The sequence below is a fragment of the Ambystoma mexicanum genome, chromosome 1q (assembly GCF_040938575.1).
Source record: "Ambystoma mexicanum isolate Mex_15411 chromosome 1q, UKY_AmexF1_1, whole genome shotgun sequence".
NCBI lineage: Eukaryota > Metazoa > Chordata > Amphibia > Caudata > Ambystomatidae > Ambystoma > Ambystoma mexicanum.
The window spans coordinates 1,344,798,584-1,344,816,150 of NC_090922.1; the positions used below are offsets into that span (position 1 = coordinate 1,344,798,584).

Here is a 17,567-nt window from a genome sequence, read left to right on the forward strand (position 1 = left end):
AGTCCCTCCCTCCTAAGGCAGCTTTGTCCAAGGCTCATCACATTGCAGTGTATTTGCCTTGTTAATATTGCATTGACGGGTCCTTTGGCGGTACTGCTTGCACAGTAGTTCTCCGGGCATCCAGTGCAAGGGCAGGCTTTCCTTTCTGTGCCTCCGAGCATGCCCTGGCTAAATGGTTGCACTCCTGCTCTTCCTTACACAGGCTTTTGCCAGCAACAAGCAGTATGCCATCTTGATTGTTCATTTGATGCTTCGCAAAGGATCATCACTTGGAACATATATTAATTACCTTGTGCACAAACTGTTTTTCTTTCCATGACCACGCTCATTTACTAATGATACCACAATATCTACGTCATCAATTATTTATATGGCATGACCTTCAAGTACCCCAAAATGTGTAAAGACAGAGTAGCAAAATGACCTTAAATGTATCCAATGAGTAAGGGGAAAAGGTCATCTGTAGATTTGGGATGTGAATAAGCCTGTGTGTATGACTAGCTTTTTATTCCCGTGGACCTGATCTTGCAAATCATTCCAATTGTATTTATTGAAGACCAAACGTTGCTTGATGGAAAAATATGCACTAACCAATGTGATTTAACTTTTTTTTTTCTTTTACAGCTGTCAAGTGCAAACCCTTTGTATGAGAAGTACTTCAGACAGGTATTTTATTTTAAGATTGTAATTCTGCTTCATGTATTTGGTATACAATGTATTCATATAAACTGCTAGCACCTTTGAATATGTCTAACATGCCCACAGCTATGTGTGTTCTTGAAATGGTTGCTCCAGAATTGTTCCACAAAATATATTTGGGTTTATAGTACTATTCTACTTGAGCCACAGTTACAAACGCTGCTGTCGAAATCTATGGTACTAGTTTGAAGTCCGTGAAAATAGTTTTTCAATTACTTTCAATTTAAATGAATTTACTCTTTTTAGTTGCTACGATTTCGTGTCTCTTAATTTGCCCTGGATTAACTAGTATAGTCATATTTCTCAGTGTCGCACCAAACCATGCCTACTTTAAGAAGCTTTAGACCTTTTTAGAAGTTTCTCTAGTGAAGTAGGCTAAGGGAGATGTATTGGGATATAGAAGGCCCTTGCTCTTGTAGCTCCTGAGCCATTTCTTGAACGCTTGAAAAGAGTGGAAGGGTTGTTTGCTGTTGGTGCGTTTAGCTATTCAATTTAGGTCAAAAGTAGGTTTCCTCGAGAGCATTTTAAACCTGGTTTTAATTGATGAGATTTTTATTTTTTATAAAGGAGAAATCTCCATCTTCTCTACATCCTAAAACGGAACGCTCTGAGGGGGAGCGATTGCCTTTAGAGAAAACTTGAGCAAGATTGCCACAAGTAGCCAGTAACCACAAGCAGCACATTGAACGCTCATACTTTTGTAGTCCTGGTCAAACTCTTTTCACTATTGATGCTACTTTGAATGTGATCACTGGCTTTACTAAGCCCGACACATCTTCAAACTCTCCTGCCCCGATGTCTGCTTCAGACGCACGTGGAAATACGTTCCGTGTTGCATCCTTCTAGAGTATATGTTAAAGTGCAAGTCATTGTTTGGAGAGGAGCTTTGGGGGTACCCCATTTATTATGGTATCGGGGAATGTGCCCGAGGACTTGAGCTGCTGTTGCTTTCAGTGGCCACAGGCAGGTGAATCCATTCACTTAGAGGATCAAAGTGTCTTGGTACCTTATTCACCCATTGTATCTTCCACCTCTTGCAGTTATATGGATTATTTTTAGGACGACAATAATGGTTAAATCATAGCAGAAATATCCTCTTCTACATTGGAGAACCTTGGAAGGGTTCTGATGCCACCACTTACATTGAGTCCAGCGCCAGCTGCGACTTGGTGCAGGGTGAGCACTCCCACCCTAATGAGTTCAGATTGTGTGAACCCTGTTTTTAACACTGCAGAGATTTCTTTATTTAATGAAAATGACATGGAAAACCATGCATTTCTGGCACACATAATGCTTACAAAACATCTTAACATCGATTTACAGAGTACAGGACCAGTGTCTTTAACAATGGGTGAGAGGATGTGAATATAAGACCAGATGATGCAGGGGAAAGTAGGAACATGAACAAAGACAGTTACGCATGATGTAGGAACGGGATAGTGGAGGAAATGCTATGTTTTAGGATAAGGGGTGAAGGATAAGTGCTGTGAGGTGATAGAGTGAAAGTAGTGTGGAGATGGAGAGACATAGCATTCCATAGTAAATGAGCGAGCAGAGGAGGAGAGCGGAAACGAGAGGTGGGGGGTGCAAGAGGTAGCAAGGTGGTGAGCAGAGGATGATCGTAGAGAGCGAGCTGGGTCGATAGGTATGGTGGGACAAGTCTGTGTATAGTTTTGAAGGTGAGAATGCGTTTATACTTTCGCCTCTGTATCATAGATAACTAGCCTACTACGATGGGCTTGAGAGTTGGAGGTGAAGCGGATAATGTTGAAGAGGGTATGAACAGCAAAGTTGAGGACTTCGCAGAGAGGCGAAAAAGCATAATTGGGTAGGTCATAGAGTAAAACGTCACCAGGTTGTGAGCAGAAGCAGAGTAGGGAAGGTAGTTGGGAGAGAAGAATTGAATAGGGGCAAGGAAGCTTTTTGGATGGGAAGTAGAGGAACCTCCACCTTAGAAGGGTTGAGCAAGAGAGATGACCTCTAGAATTTGATGGTGTAAACACAGTTAGAAATGTTTGACAATGCCAGTCGGATACGGAGGGAAACAGGATCTGAATGTCAAAGAAGCCATAGGAGAACAAGGTGCCAAGAGCAGATGGAGAGCTTGAATAGTAGTGGACTCAGGACTGACCTTTGGGAACACCAAGAGTAAGGAGGGGGGTGGTGAGTGGAGAGGTGAGGCTGTTCAGGACACCTGAAAGTGTCTGGGGGTGAGATCTGAAGCACACCAAGCAAGGGCCTTGCCCCTGATGCCCAGGATCATAGTGTTGAGAGAAGATCAGAATGGTTGACTGTATTGGCAGCAGTTGAGGTCAAGACGAATAAGAATAGATGAACAGTTAGCATGACGAGCAGAAGAGATGTAGGTCTCCAGCGTGGGGTCTGGCATGGATTCACATGCTCATGAATATTCCCATGTTGTCAGGCGGGAATCCTCGATTAAAAAAAAAGTTTCACTTTCACTCAGAGCTTTTCTACATGTTTGCGCTTTTTTCATTAAAATGTTCCTATTTTTGTCAAATGGAGCCTGTGTGCTCTTTGTTTTTTTTGACCGGCAAACAGGTATCTGTTGTCCGCGTCTTAACGCCTCTCAAGGGCAAGAATAGTCGAGAGTTTAATCGAAGATTTCCAGAAGGCCATCAGACCTACACCGCACACCGGACCATGTCGGAGGAAAAGGACAGAGGTTCTCTCTTCAAGCTCTGCTCCAGTTGCGGATTGAGGATTGAGGAATGTGTTGGTGGAGGACAAACCCTCCTAGTGCCTCTACTGTATCCACACGGATCACAAGGAAGCAGATTGTGAGATCTGATTTGGTTTGACCAAGCACACATCAAGCATCGGCACAGTACATTGGCGGCGTGGCACACTGCCAAGGCTTCTACTCCGTGTGGCAAACAGGGGCAAGCCTCACCCAGTACCGGCCAGTCAGAGGAGCGGGCTTCTAAGTTTTTTGACAGCGCTCCATCCATGGGGGCCCAAGACAAGGCCAAGCACTGCAAGTCTGTTTCTGTTGGGACCGCTGCGCAAATGGTCCTGTGACGAGCAGGACGCTCATCTTCACTGTCTGCCTCCATCTCAAGTCATCGCTCCAGCTCCTCCTGCAAGAGGAAATCGGCTAACCCAGGGAAGCTGCGGGTAAAGCTGGAGAAGACCAATGCGTAGAGTAAGTGTCCGACCTGCCCTTGAAGGCCCAGGTGGTCCAGGCAAAGTCATCCTCGACAATCGAGCTGGTGGCTGCCGTCCGCTCGAAGGCGAATGGGGCTGACATGGTCCAGGAGACCACGACGGCGCCCACAGTGGCCATCCCTCCCAGGCGGGAGGCTTCGGCTGAACCAGTGGAGAAGAGGATGCCAACCCTGAGTCTGAGGCCGACCCCTCGGGACGTAAAAAGGGAGGGAGTGGAGGCCTCGACCGTGCTCCAGGGCACGGATATTTCTTCTTCGGATGAAGAGGAAACTGTTGTCCATTGACACAGTCCCGGAGGACGTGGGGTACGATGAAGACGGCGGAAACGACAAGGAAGACCATGGCGGCGGAAATGTTGACGTCGCCTCTATTTAAGCTTCCAGTGGTCGCGGATCTGCTTGCCAGAGAAGGAGGCACAATCCTACATCACGACCCAGGATTGCGGAACCTGAAGGCCTGGCTCCTGCAGCCTTGGAGTTCGTTGGGTACAAGCTAATAGCAGACTGCAGGGAGGTCTTTGCCAGAGCGTCAACGACTCTTCAGTGGAAACGTTTCGCAGCATGGTGCCAGATGCAGAAGATCAACCCTGAGGGTCATGGTCCCACAGATCCTTCCATACTTCTTGTTCTTGGCCAGGGTGGGGCTGGCACATGCCTCCATCAAAGTGCATCTGGCAGCTAGCTCCTTCTACACCAGGTCTCCGGGACTCTTCTTTGGTCACACCGTCTAATCAAGGAGTTCCTCAAAGGACTGTTTGGCTCGTTCCCGCTGATGAAGGCGCCTGCCCCGGAACGTGGTACTGAAGAGGCTCATGGGCCCCCCTTCGAGCGTATGCATCAAGCCCCTCTCAAGTTCCTTTCGTGGAATCTGCTTTTCTCGTCTCCATCACCTCTGCCAGGAGGGTAGGTGAGATTCAGCACCTGTCCTGCAAGCGGCCTTACCTGACTTTACACGACACAAGGGTGGTGCTGCGGATGCATCCCTCCTTCATGCCAAAGGTTCAGTCGGAATTCCTCAACAAACCTTTGGTCTTGCCTATGGTTTTTTCCGACACCTTTCTTCGCCGACTGAAAGGACTTTGCAGTTGCTGGATGTGGCACGTGCTCTGAAGTTCTATGTGGCATGCACGAGAGTTTCTGGAAGACGTCTCAACTTTTCGTGAACTTTGGTCTTGTGAACCATGATATGCTTTGTCCAAGGCTTCTCTATCACGTACTGTCACCGGTTGGCAATCCGACCGCTGCCTGGTTGTCTGAGAGCCCATTACATTAGAGCAATTACTGCCACAACGGCGTTCCTGTCTGGTGTGCCCCTGCATCTGCAGGGCTGCTCTGTGGAGGCCTACGCACACCTTCACAAGATTCTACTGCGTCAACAGGGATTCCAGGGAGGAGTCCAGGGTCGTCCAAGCAGTGCTACGCAACCTGTTCGCTTGAAGGGGAGCCTGTTCGGATGTAAGAGTAATTGCTTCTGTTGAGCCTTGCCACCGCCCGTTGTTGTGTAATGATGTGCTATGTATTCTTTATTCATAAGCATGTGAATCTATGCCAAACCCCATGCTGGAGAAGGAACAAGTTACGTACCTCTAACTATTGTTCTCCAGCATGGGTCTGGCATGGATTCACAGGAATCCTACCCCTCTGCAGCTCCTACCCCTCTGCAGCTCTTGTTGGTGATACTTCCACTTTACGTGCTACCATCTGAAGATGGCTGCCAGATGAGTGGCTTAGGGAGAGGGCAGTCATCAGCTGGGGGCAGTATGACCCAGAGCTCAGCGATTGGTTTATAAGAGAAAGACCGTTTGTAAGTCAAAGTGAAACAGTTTTTTTCTTTTACCAAGGATTCCCGGCCTGACTGGGAATATTCATGAGCATGTGAATCCATGCCAGACCCATGCTGGATAACAATAGTTACAGGTAAGTAACTTGTTCTTTGCTGACATTGATGAGACCTGACTCAGTAGAGGGCAAATGTTGGAAGCCAGAGTATCCTGGAGGTTGTGTGCGTCAAGGAACTCAGTAAGTCGGTTGAGAACTACATGCTCTAGGATTTTGGAATAGCGAAGTAGAAAGACAGGACAGAAGTTGGCATTACAGTTAGAATCTAGGTCAGGATTCTTGGGGATAGGAATGATGGTAGCCGACTTGTAGGATGATCGCAAAGTGGCACTGTTAAGAGAGGAGTTGAAGAGGGAAATAAGATATGGAGCAACACTGGGAGCTATGAGAGTCATGATGTGTGGGGATAGAGTGGTCAATGGGGGCTCATGAAAGGTTAGCACTGTGGGGAAAATCAAGAATTTCATCAGTTAGTGGGGGCAAAGGATGACATTGTCCAGATGGGGTGGGGATGGGGGGATCAAAGGTACTTGGCTTCTAACATTTCTAACATTCCAAAATATACTCACGAAGTAGAGAGCTAGATCATTCGCATAAAGAGTAGAGAAGATGGAACAGGATTTAGGAGGTGAGAGATTTTTGGAGGCCCCTAGGTTGAAAGGGTTGAGAGGGAGGTAGAGGTCACGTTTGGCATAGCAGAGCAGAGATCATAAAGTGTGAGGGAAATGTATCAAATAATGGCTGCATGGCTTAAACCGTCAGTGCAACATGCTTTTATGGTACGAGGGAAGGTCAAACTGAAGCAATATTAACACTGATTTTGTTGTAGATATGTTCAGGTAGATGCTGCCATTTGCCACCAGCAGTAGCATACTGTTGGGTAACATTGGATGCCCGTGATGAGTGCTTGTTGATGAAGCCTTTCCTTCAAAAAGCATATAGCCAAAAAAGGCATAAACCGCAAGGTTGCAGATATCCACACTTCACCCCCCTTGTATGACTTCCACAATAAGACCCACCATTGGCTAAGCTAATGAATCCCAGGGATTTAGCAGAGTTTGATGGCTGCGGGCAGAATTTTTTTCAAGCGTAGGTTGCCCAGCCAATGTTGCCTGAGTGTTTGTTTGGTGAGGGGCACCAATGAGGACTAATTTGGTCTTGGTGGGGTTCAGTTTGGGGCAGGCGCGTGACATACATGTTTGGATGATAGCCAGGCACAACCAGTTGGATTTTGTTTCCAAAACAGTGGCCCAAGTGGGTACTAATTATACTGATTGATATTTGCTAATATATGCTTGTACTAAGGGCAAGTCCAGCATACCATGGTCATTTTGGAGCAGAGATTCCCATAGCTTCTGTCCATTATAATGGATGGCGCCATATTTGGGCAACCATAGGGTTCATGTTCTGCGGCCATAGTAACATAAGGGTTTTTACTAATTTCGTTGCCACACTCTGATATTATAGAGCAGAATGGCAGATTAAAATGGTTTATATGATGTAAAGAAAGTGTTTCATGTTATACTTGTTGTTCCAAACACTGTCACAGATGGCACAAGAATTATTCCAAGTTTCAGATCAGAGGATTTGTATTGCTGTCTCATTGGGCGCTAGGACATTCTTCCCACCCTCTTTTCTTATAACACACCTCTCACCTAGCCTAGGCATCCCTAGCCCTGGGTTGAAAGATAGCGATTGTTGACCACTACTGTCTAAGATCCGACTTCTGCAAGGCCCTAAAGGCAAGGTGCCATCTCTATATAACCTCCCTAGGGACTTCCTAAAACTGTCCCTACTATCGCCAGTTAGTGGTCTAAAAGGGATGTGGGAAATTTGCCTTGCAGATACCCTGCTTGATTCAATATTTCCACTTTCATGCTCAATCTCCTTTACTCCCTTTTCTTCTCTTCGTGCCTCTGCCTGCCCCCCCTCCTCCTCCCTCTGACTGCCCCCCTCCTCCCTCTGCCTGCCCCCCTCCTCCCTCTGCCTGCCCCCCTCCTCCCTCTGCCTGCCCCACTCCTCCCCCTGGCTGCCCCCTCCTCCCTCTGCCTGCCCCCTCCTCGTCCCTCTGCCTGCCCCCCTCCTCTGCCTCCCTCCTTGCCTCCTCGTCCTTCTGCCTCCCTCCTTGCCTCCTCGTCCTTCTGCCTCCCTCCTTGCCTCCTCGTCCTTCTGCCTCCCTCCTTGCCTCCTCGTCCTTCTGCCTGCCTCCCTCCCTCCCTCCTCGTCCCTCTGCCTGCCTCCCTCCCTCCTCGTCCCTCTGCCTGCCTGCCTCCCTCCTTGTCCCTCTGCCTGCCTGCCTCCCTCCTTGTCCCTCTGCCTGCCTGCCTCCCTCCTTGTCCCTCTGCCTGCCTGCCTCCCTCCTTGTCCCTCTGCCTGCCTGCCTCCCTCCTTGTCCCTCTGCCTGCCTGCCTCCCTCCTTGTCCCTCTGCCTGCCTCCCTCCCTCCTTGTCCCTCTGCCTGCCTCCCTCCCTCCTTGTCCCTCTGCCTGCCTCCCTCCCTCCTTGTCCCTCTGCCTGCCTCCCTCCCTCCTTGTCCCTCTGCCTGCCTGCCTCCCTCCTTGTCCCTCTGCCTGCCTGCCTCCCTCCCTCCTTGTCCCTCTGCCTGCCTGCCTCCCTCCCTCCTTGTCCCTCTGCCTGCCTGCCTCCCTCCCTCCTTGTCCCTCTGCCTGCCTGCCTCCCTCCCTCCTTGTCCCTCTGCCTGCCTGCCTCCCTCCCTCCTTGTCCCTCTGCCTGCCTGCCTCCCTCCCTCCTTGTCCCCCTGCCTGCCTCCCTCCCTCCTTGTCCCTCTGCCTGCCTCCCTCCCTCCTCGTCCCTCTGCCTGCCTGCCTCCCTCCTCGTCCCTCCCCGGCCCTTTGCCTGCCTCCCTCCCTCCCTCCTTTGACTATCTGAGGGGCAGGTGGGAAGATGCTGACCTTAGACTACAAGGACGCTATTAGTAAAGGTCAAGGAAACGCAACCGGAGAGGGAAGTGATACGAAAGCCCGGTGTGTTTGAGCAAGATACAGAGTTATAGCTCGACTGTGTATAGTGAATGACGCGTTGGGTGAAACTGACAGAGGATTCTGATGGTACAAAGTGTCGGAGTGGTTGCATGCAGGAGTACACGTTGTCGAAAGACTCTGCAGCTGAATAGGAAGTTCCTGTGAAGAAAGGGGAGCTGTATGCAGCGCTGAAAACCAAGGAAAACGGAGATCCAAAAAGGGTGAGCTGTGCGAAAACCAAAGTGGGAGCAAAATCCCCAAAAGTAAAGGAAAAGAGACTTTCTACTAACCAAAGAATGTTGAGAAGCATTGGGGTGGCCCCCAGGCAGGAGGCTAATCCAGGAGGGCTGCAGAGACCTCACAAGAGAACGGGAGAGCTCAAACAAAGTAAGGCACTTGGTTGCGCGACCTGTAGTGGTTGGACCGTGTGGTCTGACAAATGCACCACGACCAGGGGGGGACTTAGCTGTGAAAGATTACATAAGGTTTGTGAAGAGCTGACCTTCAACAGTACACAATGAGGTGCCATTGAGAGCATTGGCCAGGAGGGACTCTGGGCCTCCGTATTACTATATAACTATAAAGAGAACCTGAATTAAGTCTGCCTTAACAGTTTCGCCATAAGAATGGCCACCCTGCATTGAAGAGAATGGGGGTTGGCGAGAGCACAGCCAATTAACTGATGTTACCAAAGGACAGGTTGTTGATCTTTCCTGCACACCCCATTCGCCATAATATAGGAAGGCCCAGCATATTCCTGTTGCACACACATCCGGTACAGTTGGAGATTTGGCCCCGTTATACATTTAAAATATTTTTTTTAAAGCATATGTGCAGTAGAAAACATAGGGAAGAAGCCCTTGCTTCCCGGTACGTTTATGGTCGCTGCAGGCTGTTCTGCAGCCTATCCTAAGGACCCGTTTTGTCAACAGAGCTTATTGTTTGCAGCTAGCATGGCAGTTTGTTACTGAGAAAGCAAAATCGAGACTCCCCCCAACTCGTCCTTTTCTAAAATCACCAACCTTTATTGTGCTCATTTAAGTGATATCAGGAAAATGGAAGAATGCATACTTTACTTGTAGGTGGCTCTGCCTCAGCCCCACAGGCCATTCTTACATTCTTTCAATTGTAATAATGGTACTCCTATTACCTATCTAAATAGGGTTGAAAATAAGAATAAGGCACTCTTGATGGCAAATCATCTTCCTGCCAATTTCTTCTCAATTGCTTTGAATACAAACATTATATTTAAAGAAAGCAGGTCCCATTTATCGAACAGAGAAAAATATGAAGGACATCCTTGCAGGAAGGAGCAGCCCCGGAGGAAAAATCTCTTGAATTCAGCTGATTGTCTGCGCCTGGGACCTTGGTGGCAAAACTGGTCCCGATTCCTTAGGTGCCTCTGGCACATTGACATCAGGCTATTTGTGGCCAGGCAAGGAGTTCTGGCATTCTTGCATGATTGGGAAATCGGTGCAGATGTTTGTAATCTGCTCAAATTTCCTCTCATGCAGGACTGCCATCAGGGCAGCAAAGATGGTCTTTGGTAAACCTGAAGAAGGCTAGTAGGACATACAGACTGGGATGAGCATGAACAAATCACGAAAATGGGTGGGTAAATGTTTATATATAAAGCGGCATGTATGTATGTATGTTTATCCGGCTATACAAATCCACACTGTTGAACCCATTTCCAACAAATTTTGCATGGATTCCTCATTTGTCTGGGGCAAGATTGTAGTCTGTTTGGATGCAAAAATGTCACTCTGTAGACCCCCTCATTTACTCATGCTCACCCCGATTTGCTACAGTAGGTACTAGAAGGTGGCAACATTTTCAAAATTGTCTGAAGCAAAATGTTCGATGTGTTGGTTAGTCATTTTGAAATGTATTACTACTGCGTACAGTTCGAAAGTGTTTAAGCATTTTTAAAGGGAATAAAAAAATTACATTTTACATTTTTTTTATCACGCCACTCCAAATATGGTAAATGGCAAGGTTACAGTTTACTCAAGTTCATTCACGAGAGCAAAATCAATCAATCTTTCTTGGACATTTTCTCAAATGTGCTGAGGCCATTGAGTGACTGAAACATGGCGCACAAAAAACCAGCATCACTTGGAAAAGCTCCATCTGATGCAAAGCGAAAAACAATATCAAGAGCTTTTGAAACACAACAAACAGCACCACAACTTGCCAACCAGAGGACAAGAGCAACTTTCTCCAGGGCAAATGAGATGCCAGAGCAAACTGAAGCAAGACTTGTTGACATGAGGACAAGAGCAACATCCTCCAGGGCACATGAGACACCACTCGGTCAGGACACGGGCAACACCGGGTACCACAGCTAATAGATTATAAATGATGGGTATGTTTGGAGATTCAGAGGATGTAGGTCTACTACTAGATAATTCCCGATCCACTACAACTCCCTGAACTATCACAATATGCCTTCACTACCTAGCAGCGGAAGCTGGTTATGTAGCCAGATCGATGTCCCTTGCGTAGAGGGCACCTGCTTTCCTTTCTGCCTTTTTAATTTCTTATGTTCCGAGAGCGTAAGTCCAGCAGTGCATTCTCCATTGCACTATTTCACTTGTACTAGATTAACATCAGCATCTTTAGCTCAAATCATACCCCTGAGGTTACAGGAAGGATATGGTATTCAGCTATATGTGGCCTATTGCGATATTTTGAGGATACCAGAAGTATTTCTATATATTTGAATATTTGCTCATGCAGATGTCACATGCCAGTCTACTCCATCTGTACAATCACACACCCACGCTTCAGGGCCAAAGAAAGGACAGCGAGGTCGTCAAAATCGATTTTCTTTATTTTTTAAATGGAAGCTCCTTTGACCAAGGCAGCGTCTAGTTTTTCCCCGGTGATTGTTAGAGTGAATTCTCATTTCTGTGCTAATTCCATTCAACCTTAGATACCTTCAGCTCTTTTGCTGGACTTTAGGACTTTTTATTTTTCACCCTGGAGAGAGTGAGCCCTTTTTCTCATTCAAGTATTTTGATCTAATTTGGATTATCCGTTTCCTTTGTTTTTGGAGTCTGACAAACTCCATAGGCATCTACTATTTGCATAGTGTCACACAGCACCTTCAGTGCAGTGTCACAGAGAAATCCTTTAGATTTCTGTGAAGGTTTGAATACCTTTTCTTGTGTGAACTACTGTTCCCAAGAATAGTAAATTAAAATGGACTTTATTTCCCTTTTCTCTCTGTAGATCCAGCAAACCCCATCTTATGTGGAGTGCCTGCTGGGGGTTACTTAGTAGCCCCATTTCTACTTACTCGTGTAACATTGTTTGTTACCCTAACTACTTTAAAAGGCTGGTGGCAGTGGTTTAAATGTCTTACCATTGTGCTTTGCTACCGCAGGCTGAATCATCAACTGCAGTATAGCATCCATGGGTGACCATTGTGTCGAAATGGCCCGGTGGTCTCTTTTCACCATTTCTTGTTTGTGATGTCATTCTTGAGTTTTACTGTGCACGCCAAACCAGGTTTAAGTCCTTTGTTTGTTTTGCCTTTGGCTGGGTTCAGTACTGAAACCCGCCTCTGTCTCCACTGTGTCTGACATGGCAGGAAGTTAGGGAGGGGCCCGAAACTCCCTGTCCTTGGTCTCCTTAGTTACTGGAATGCACCCATTCCTGATTGGCTGGCTGGCTGTCCTTGCAGGACAACCACCCTGCTGTGTGAGTGACAGCTAGGCTGTGCATGAATAGGAGAAACCTGCATAAAAGGCGAGACTTCTTGGACTGAAGACTGAGTCGACCACTGGATGAAAGATCCGCCGAACGCATCGTGAAGAGAAGCTTGCTACAGCCTCCTGGACCGTTGAAATGCTCAGTGAAGCCCTGCTGCTGTGCTGAAACTCCTTTTCTGAATCGACAAGAGAAGCTCTGGGAAGGACGACTTCTTCCCTTGGGTTAATGGGACCAACTAACCTGAGACAAACTTTGCTTGAAGACCTTCTCCAACTGGCTGTAATTCTTTGCTGCAGCTGGAACCGAGTGCCAGCGGTCGAGAAATCTGTAGTCTAGTGCAACGTCTGTAAGCCGGCCAAAAGCTCCAAGAGTGAAGGAAGTCCAAACGGTGTCCAAGATCTGTGGTGTTGCTGTTTGCCATGCACTGAAACCGCGAGGTGCTGCTGAATTGAAGAGAGCGTGTAGCTGCTGCCGACATCTGAACTGCTGTGCAGGAGTCCTACAGACGTCCTCCCTCTTGTCCCCACTACTGAGGCCCAAGAACAAGGATCTGCAACCAAGACCGAAGCCAGCTGGATCCTCTTATTCTAACCTAAGGTACTGTGCTAACTAAGGGGTATTTGCCTCTTTGTCTGTAGCTTGCTCTTCTCAATTGTGAGTTGCAGTAACTGCATTTCTAGAGTTGATCTCAGCTCTACCTTTCACAAGTGTAACAGCTTGTGACCCAACAGTGATTTTCTACAACAAACTCTCTAACTTTGTGCAAGACTTTTTGGTGTCCAGTCAACTGGTCGACTGCAATTTGGTCGACTGCAATTTGGTCGACGCAATTTGGTCGAATGCCAAATGGTCGAATTTTTTTTTTTTTATATATATATGTGTTTTGTGGGTTTTCGTGTGGGGAAAAAAAGAAAAAAGAAAAAAAAGGGGGTTGGGGGGGGGACCCCCCCAAAAAAAAACAAAAAATGGGTAAAAAAAAAAAAAAAAAAAAATTCGACCATTTGGCATTCGACCAAATGGTGTCGACCAAATTGTCTGTCGACCAAATGTTTTCGACCATTTGACTGGTAACCGACTTTTTGCTATCTAAGAAGTTCCTCAGCTCCATCGACTTTGTTCCAATTGACTTTGGCTGTCCTGGCTCCCTGCAGACTCTTCTAGTACTTTGATTCTAACTGTCCCACATAGGTGATGCATTGATTTGAACTAATATTGCTGGGAAAGATTTTTATCTAGACTTCATTGGGAGATTTAAAAGTCCTCATCAGATTTATACACAAAACCACCAGGCACTTACCCCATGACTGGTAACAAAAGAAAAAGTAGATGGGAGATTCCAACGGACACATCAACCATTGCCCATATAATTAAGAAGCTAAACAACTCTAGGGCAGCCGGTATCACGAATCTGGAACTTAAAAAACATCTGGAAGCTTGGCCATCCTTCGCAAGCCAAGTTTTCAAGAAATGTGTAGAAACTCGCGAGGTCCCAATATCTTGGATAAAAAGCAGATGTGGTCCCCATCTATAAGAAGGGGGCAAGAGACGTCCCAGGACACTACCGACCTATAGCGCATCTGGACACGTTGGGAAAAATCTTTGGCTCCCTCTCCTTGGAAAAGCTTCAAAAATGGACTAAGGAATCGAATTGCTCGGACCCCTTGCAGAATTGCTTCGTGAAAGGAATGGGCACGACAGCTAATATTCTCTTGTTGAGTGCCCTCAAATCAAAGGTCTTGGAAGGAAAACCTGTGATACACTTAGTATTCGTCGACTTGGTCCAGGCCTTTGATAGGGTCAATAGAGAAAAGCTCTAGGAGAAACTGAACCATCGTAGCTGCCTTGAATCAATATTGGGACCAATCAAATCACTCTACACTTTAACATCTATGAGAGGGAGATTGAACAAAGCAGGTCTCCTGTCCAAAGAGATACCAACAGCTAGAGGTGTTAAACAGGGATGCTGGTTAGCAAGGACTCACAGAATGGGCTCTGAACCTTTTCAACCAGCAAACTGGCAACTTAGCAATTTCGAGAATCCTCTATGCGGATGACATCATTCTTATTGATCAGACGGCGGTAGGTCTCCAAAGACAACTAGCAAATCTTATTTCATATCTAAAAGACAATAACCTGGAACTAAATAAAGACAAAACAAAAAGCATGACCCTGCGCAAATGTGCATCTTCTCAAAAGTCTTTTTGTGGAAGGATGTAAGCTCGAGACGGTTAAAAGCTTCAAGTATTTGGGAATCATGCTAAACAGCAAGAAGGATTACCCAATGAAGGAATTTCTGGAGGGTAAAATTCCTGGCTTAAAAAGAGAACACTGTTGGCTAAATAACCTTATGGATGATGCCTATGTCTACGAAGAAAAGGAATGGTGGTCTCGCCTGATGGGAAGCGAAAAGACCTGGGTGATAGCCATTGTCTGTTTCTTCAAACAGATAGGCCTAATAGAGAACTACAGTAAATAAATAACAAACCACAGGAACGCTTCCCTTTTCTCTAAGGTGAAGCCTAGTGGAGAATTGGATAAAACTGACATTCTTTTCTTCCTTGTGGATTGGAATTGTGGAATTCTTTTTGTAAAAATTGTCTTTTTATTGAGACAATTAAATCAAATAATAAAAAAGTGCTCACATGCTCTGAGAACCTGTTAACCTTTTTCCTTCCCTTAACCTTTCCTTTTTACCTACCTCAGAATTTTACCAAGTACAAAAGGGATATATAAATTCCACTACTATTATTTAGTGTAATATAGTTTACAAAAGGAACTTTGCACACATATACACACATATAAAAATCAATAGATTTTGCAAAATAGTCAAATACAATTCCAATTCCACTGTCCTAGTTAGTGAAGTCACCTCGGGTGTAGGAAGTGTGTATCAGACAGTAGGTAAGCATGCACCAACCTGTGTTTACTCCCTTTGTCCCCACATGCCACCCCCACCCCCTCTGGTCCCCCTGTGATGTTCCCTTGTGCCCCCCACCCTTCCTGCAAACAGATGTTGCCTGTTTTGCTTGATTATTCTACCCTGCTCCACCTCTGCATCCCCCCCCCCCCCTTCCAGCCTACTTTTGCAGGAGTCTGTCCTGATACATTCTGGTTTCACCATCACCGTCTTGTGGCCAATGCTGGATTTTACTTTTATGGACTTCATTGATTCATGGTGCGTCACCCTTTCTCGACTCTCAGGCTGGACTTCCTTTGCATCTTGCAATCATGGTGGCCCCGAATCATGCTGTTCCCATCTTCATCTTGTATCCTGGCTTGAAACATTGTGTTACTACTGACTTCTGCAATTCTATTCACTCTCCCCTCTTGCTTCTCCACTCCTTTTGACTGCTTACTCTCTGTTCTCTCCTCCTCTCCCTTTTCCTATCTCCTCCCCTCCTCCCCTTACTTTTTTCTATGTATTTAATGTATCAGAATTGTCCCTGGACCTAGTATGATAGCAACCTCGCCTGTCTCCTCTCTCCTCCCATTACTTGTTCTCCCCCCCACCCCCTGCCCCCTTCAGCACTATCTGAAATGTCATCAGGCCTAGTACGATGGTCACTTGTTTTGTTCCTCCCCTCCCTTTCTGCACCTTTTGTTTTTCTCCAGCTCTACCAGAAATGGTGTCAGGCCTAGTACGGTAGTCGGCTGTCTATTTCCATTTCCTTCCCACTCTCCCCCTCCCTTCCTTCTCTGTCTTAGCTCTTGCACAATCTGAAATGCTGTCAGGCCGAGTACGATAGTTAATTTCACATCCTTACTGTTCATGGCCTATGAGAATGTCATTGTATTTTCCCTTGTTCCCTCCCTTGCCTTGAAGCGCTTTGAAACACCTTGTGTATTGGCGCTATATAAATAAACTGTCATTTCATATGAAGCATCTCTAAAGAGTATCTACTTGCTTTGCCTTGATTCTGAGAAAGTATTTTGAAGTGTTTTATTTTGTTGCTCATTGCCCCTTTTTAAAGAATGCTTATTAAAAACTGACTGTTAAATAAATAATTATTTTACTAGAAAACAGTGCGAGTGTTATTTGGATACTTGTATTTGTGGATTTCGATGCTACAGCTCACATTTACCCCTCAAGATAAGTCTGGCTGCTCAGTGTCACTACCAACATGTGTAGTACAGACCTATACCAATAGGTGGGTTAAGCAATGCCAAGGGTGGTGTAGCCTCCCACAGGGTTATCACTCCAATGCTTGCCTAAGAGAGATCACTACAATATACATGAATTTAAAACAACAATCCATACGAATTACATTTTACCTGCCTGTTTGAATCTCGCAAGTCCACAAAGGCGTTCACTTTCATAACAATCTTCATATAAATATGGACAATCTTAAGAGACGCAAGGCATAATTTATATTTCTACTCCGTGTTAATTAGTGAATGCCTGGAATACATTTATAGAGCTCATCTGCTTTGAAATCTGTCTTAAATACAATTGAGCATTTTGGGGTGGCCAAAAAGTCATCTGGCCTGACTCTACCATGTCATTTCTTTTATCCCTGGCCCCAACTGGACAGGAGGCCTTGTAGCTTACTTGGCATGCCTTTCAGTGACAATTGAAACTTACAATTTCGATTCTGTTCTTTCATTTCATCCCCTCTATTCAAATTAAATCTATATAACTTTAATTGGCGTAATACACAATGTCTTATAAACAATCTTTAGTCTTATTCACTGTTGCACACAAATAAACACAGTCACAATAAATGCATTTTTCTCTGCTGAAAGCTACACTCCAAATGTGTAATATCTTATGTTTTATATTTTGGGCTCAGGAACTTGCACACGCCAGAGAAATGCTTTGCAAAGAAGGCCTGTGTACTCCACAAAGCATATTCATGTTGGGCATTGATGGAAATGTATTTCTGATGCACTTTCTGTGGATTATTGTATTCCTTGGAAATGAATATACTCTAAAACAATGCTGTTCTTGTTGAAATCCCAGCTGCATATTTGGTTTTTGCAATGGGTTAAGGGAAATATCTGACTGTACATCTGTACTAAGAAGTCTGGCTCCCTTTTAATGGTAACAATTGGTAGGAGGCAGAAGTACCCAACGAATGTCAGTCGACACATGTCATTTCTCTTGCCAGGAAGGCCTTTCTCATTTTATTTGTTCTAGGCCT

The 17,567-nt window shown here is 45.9% G+C and overlaps 1 protein-coding gene across 2 annotated transcripts in view; it reads left to right on the forward strand.

The window, feature by feature from the left end:
• Positions 1-17,567, forward strand: part of EPS15 (epidermal growth factor receptor pathway substrate 15) — a 1,698,287-nt gene that overhangs the window by 193,105 nt on the left and 1,487,615 nt on the right. For both annotated transcript variants that reach the window (XM_069642214.1, XM_069642213.1), the window contains exon 2: positions 625-666. In XM_069642214.1, the coding sequence (XP_069498315.1) occupies positions 625-666 (42 nt within the window). The remainder of the gene's footprint in view (positions 1-624; positions 667-17,567) is intronic.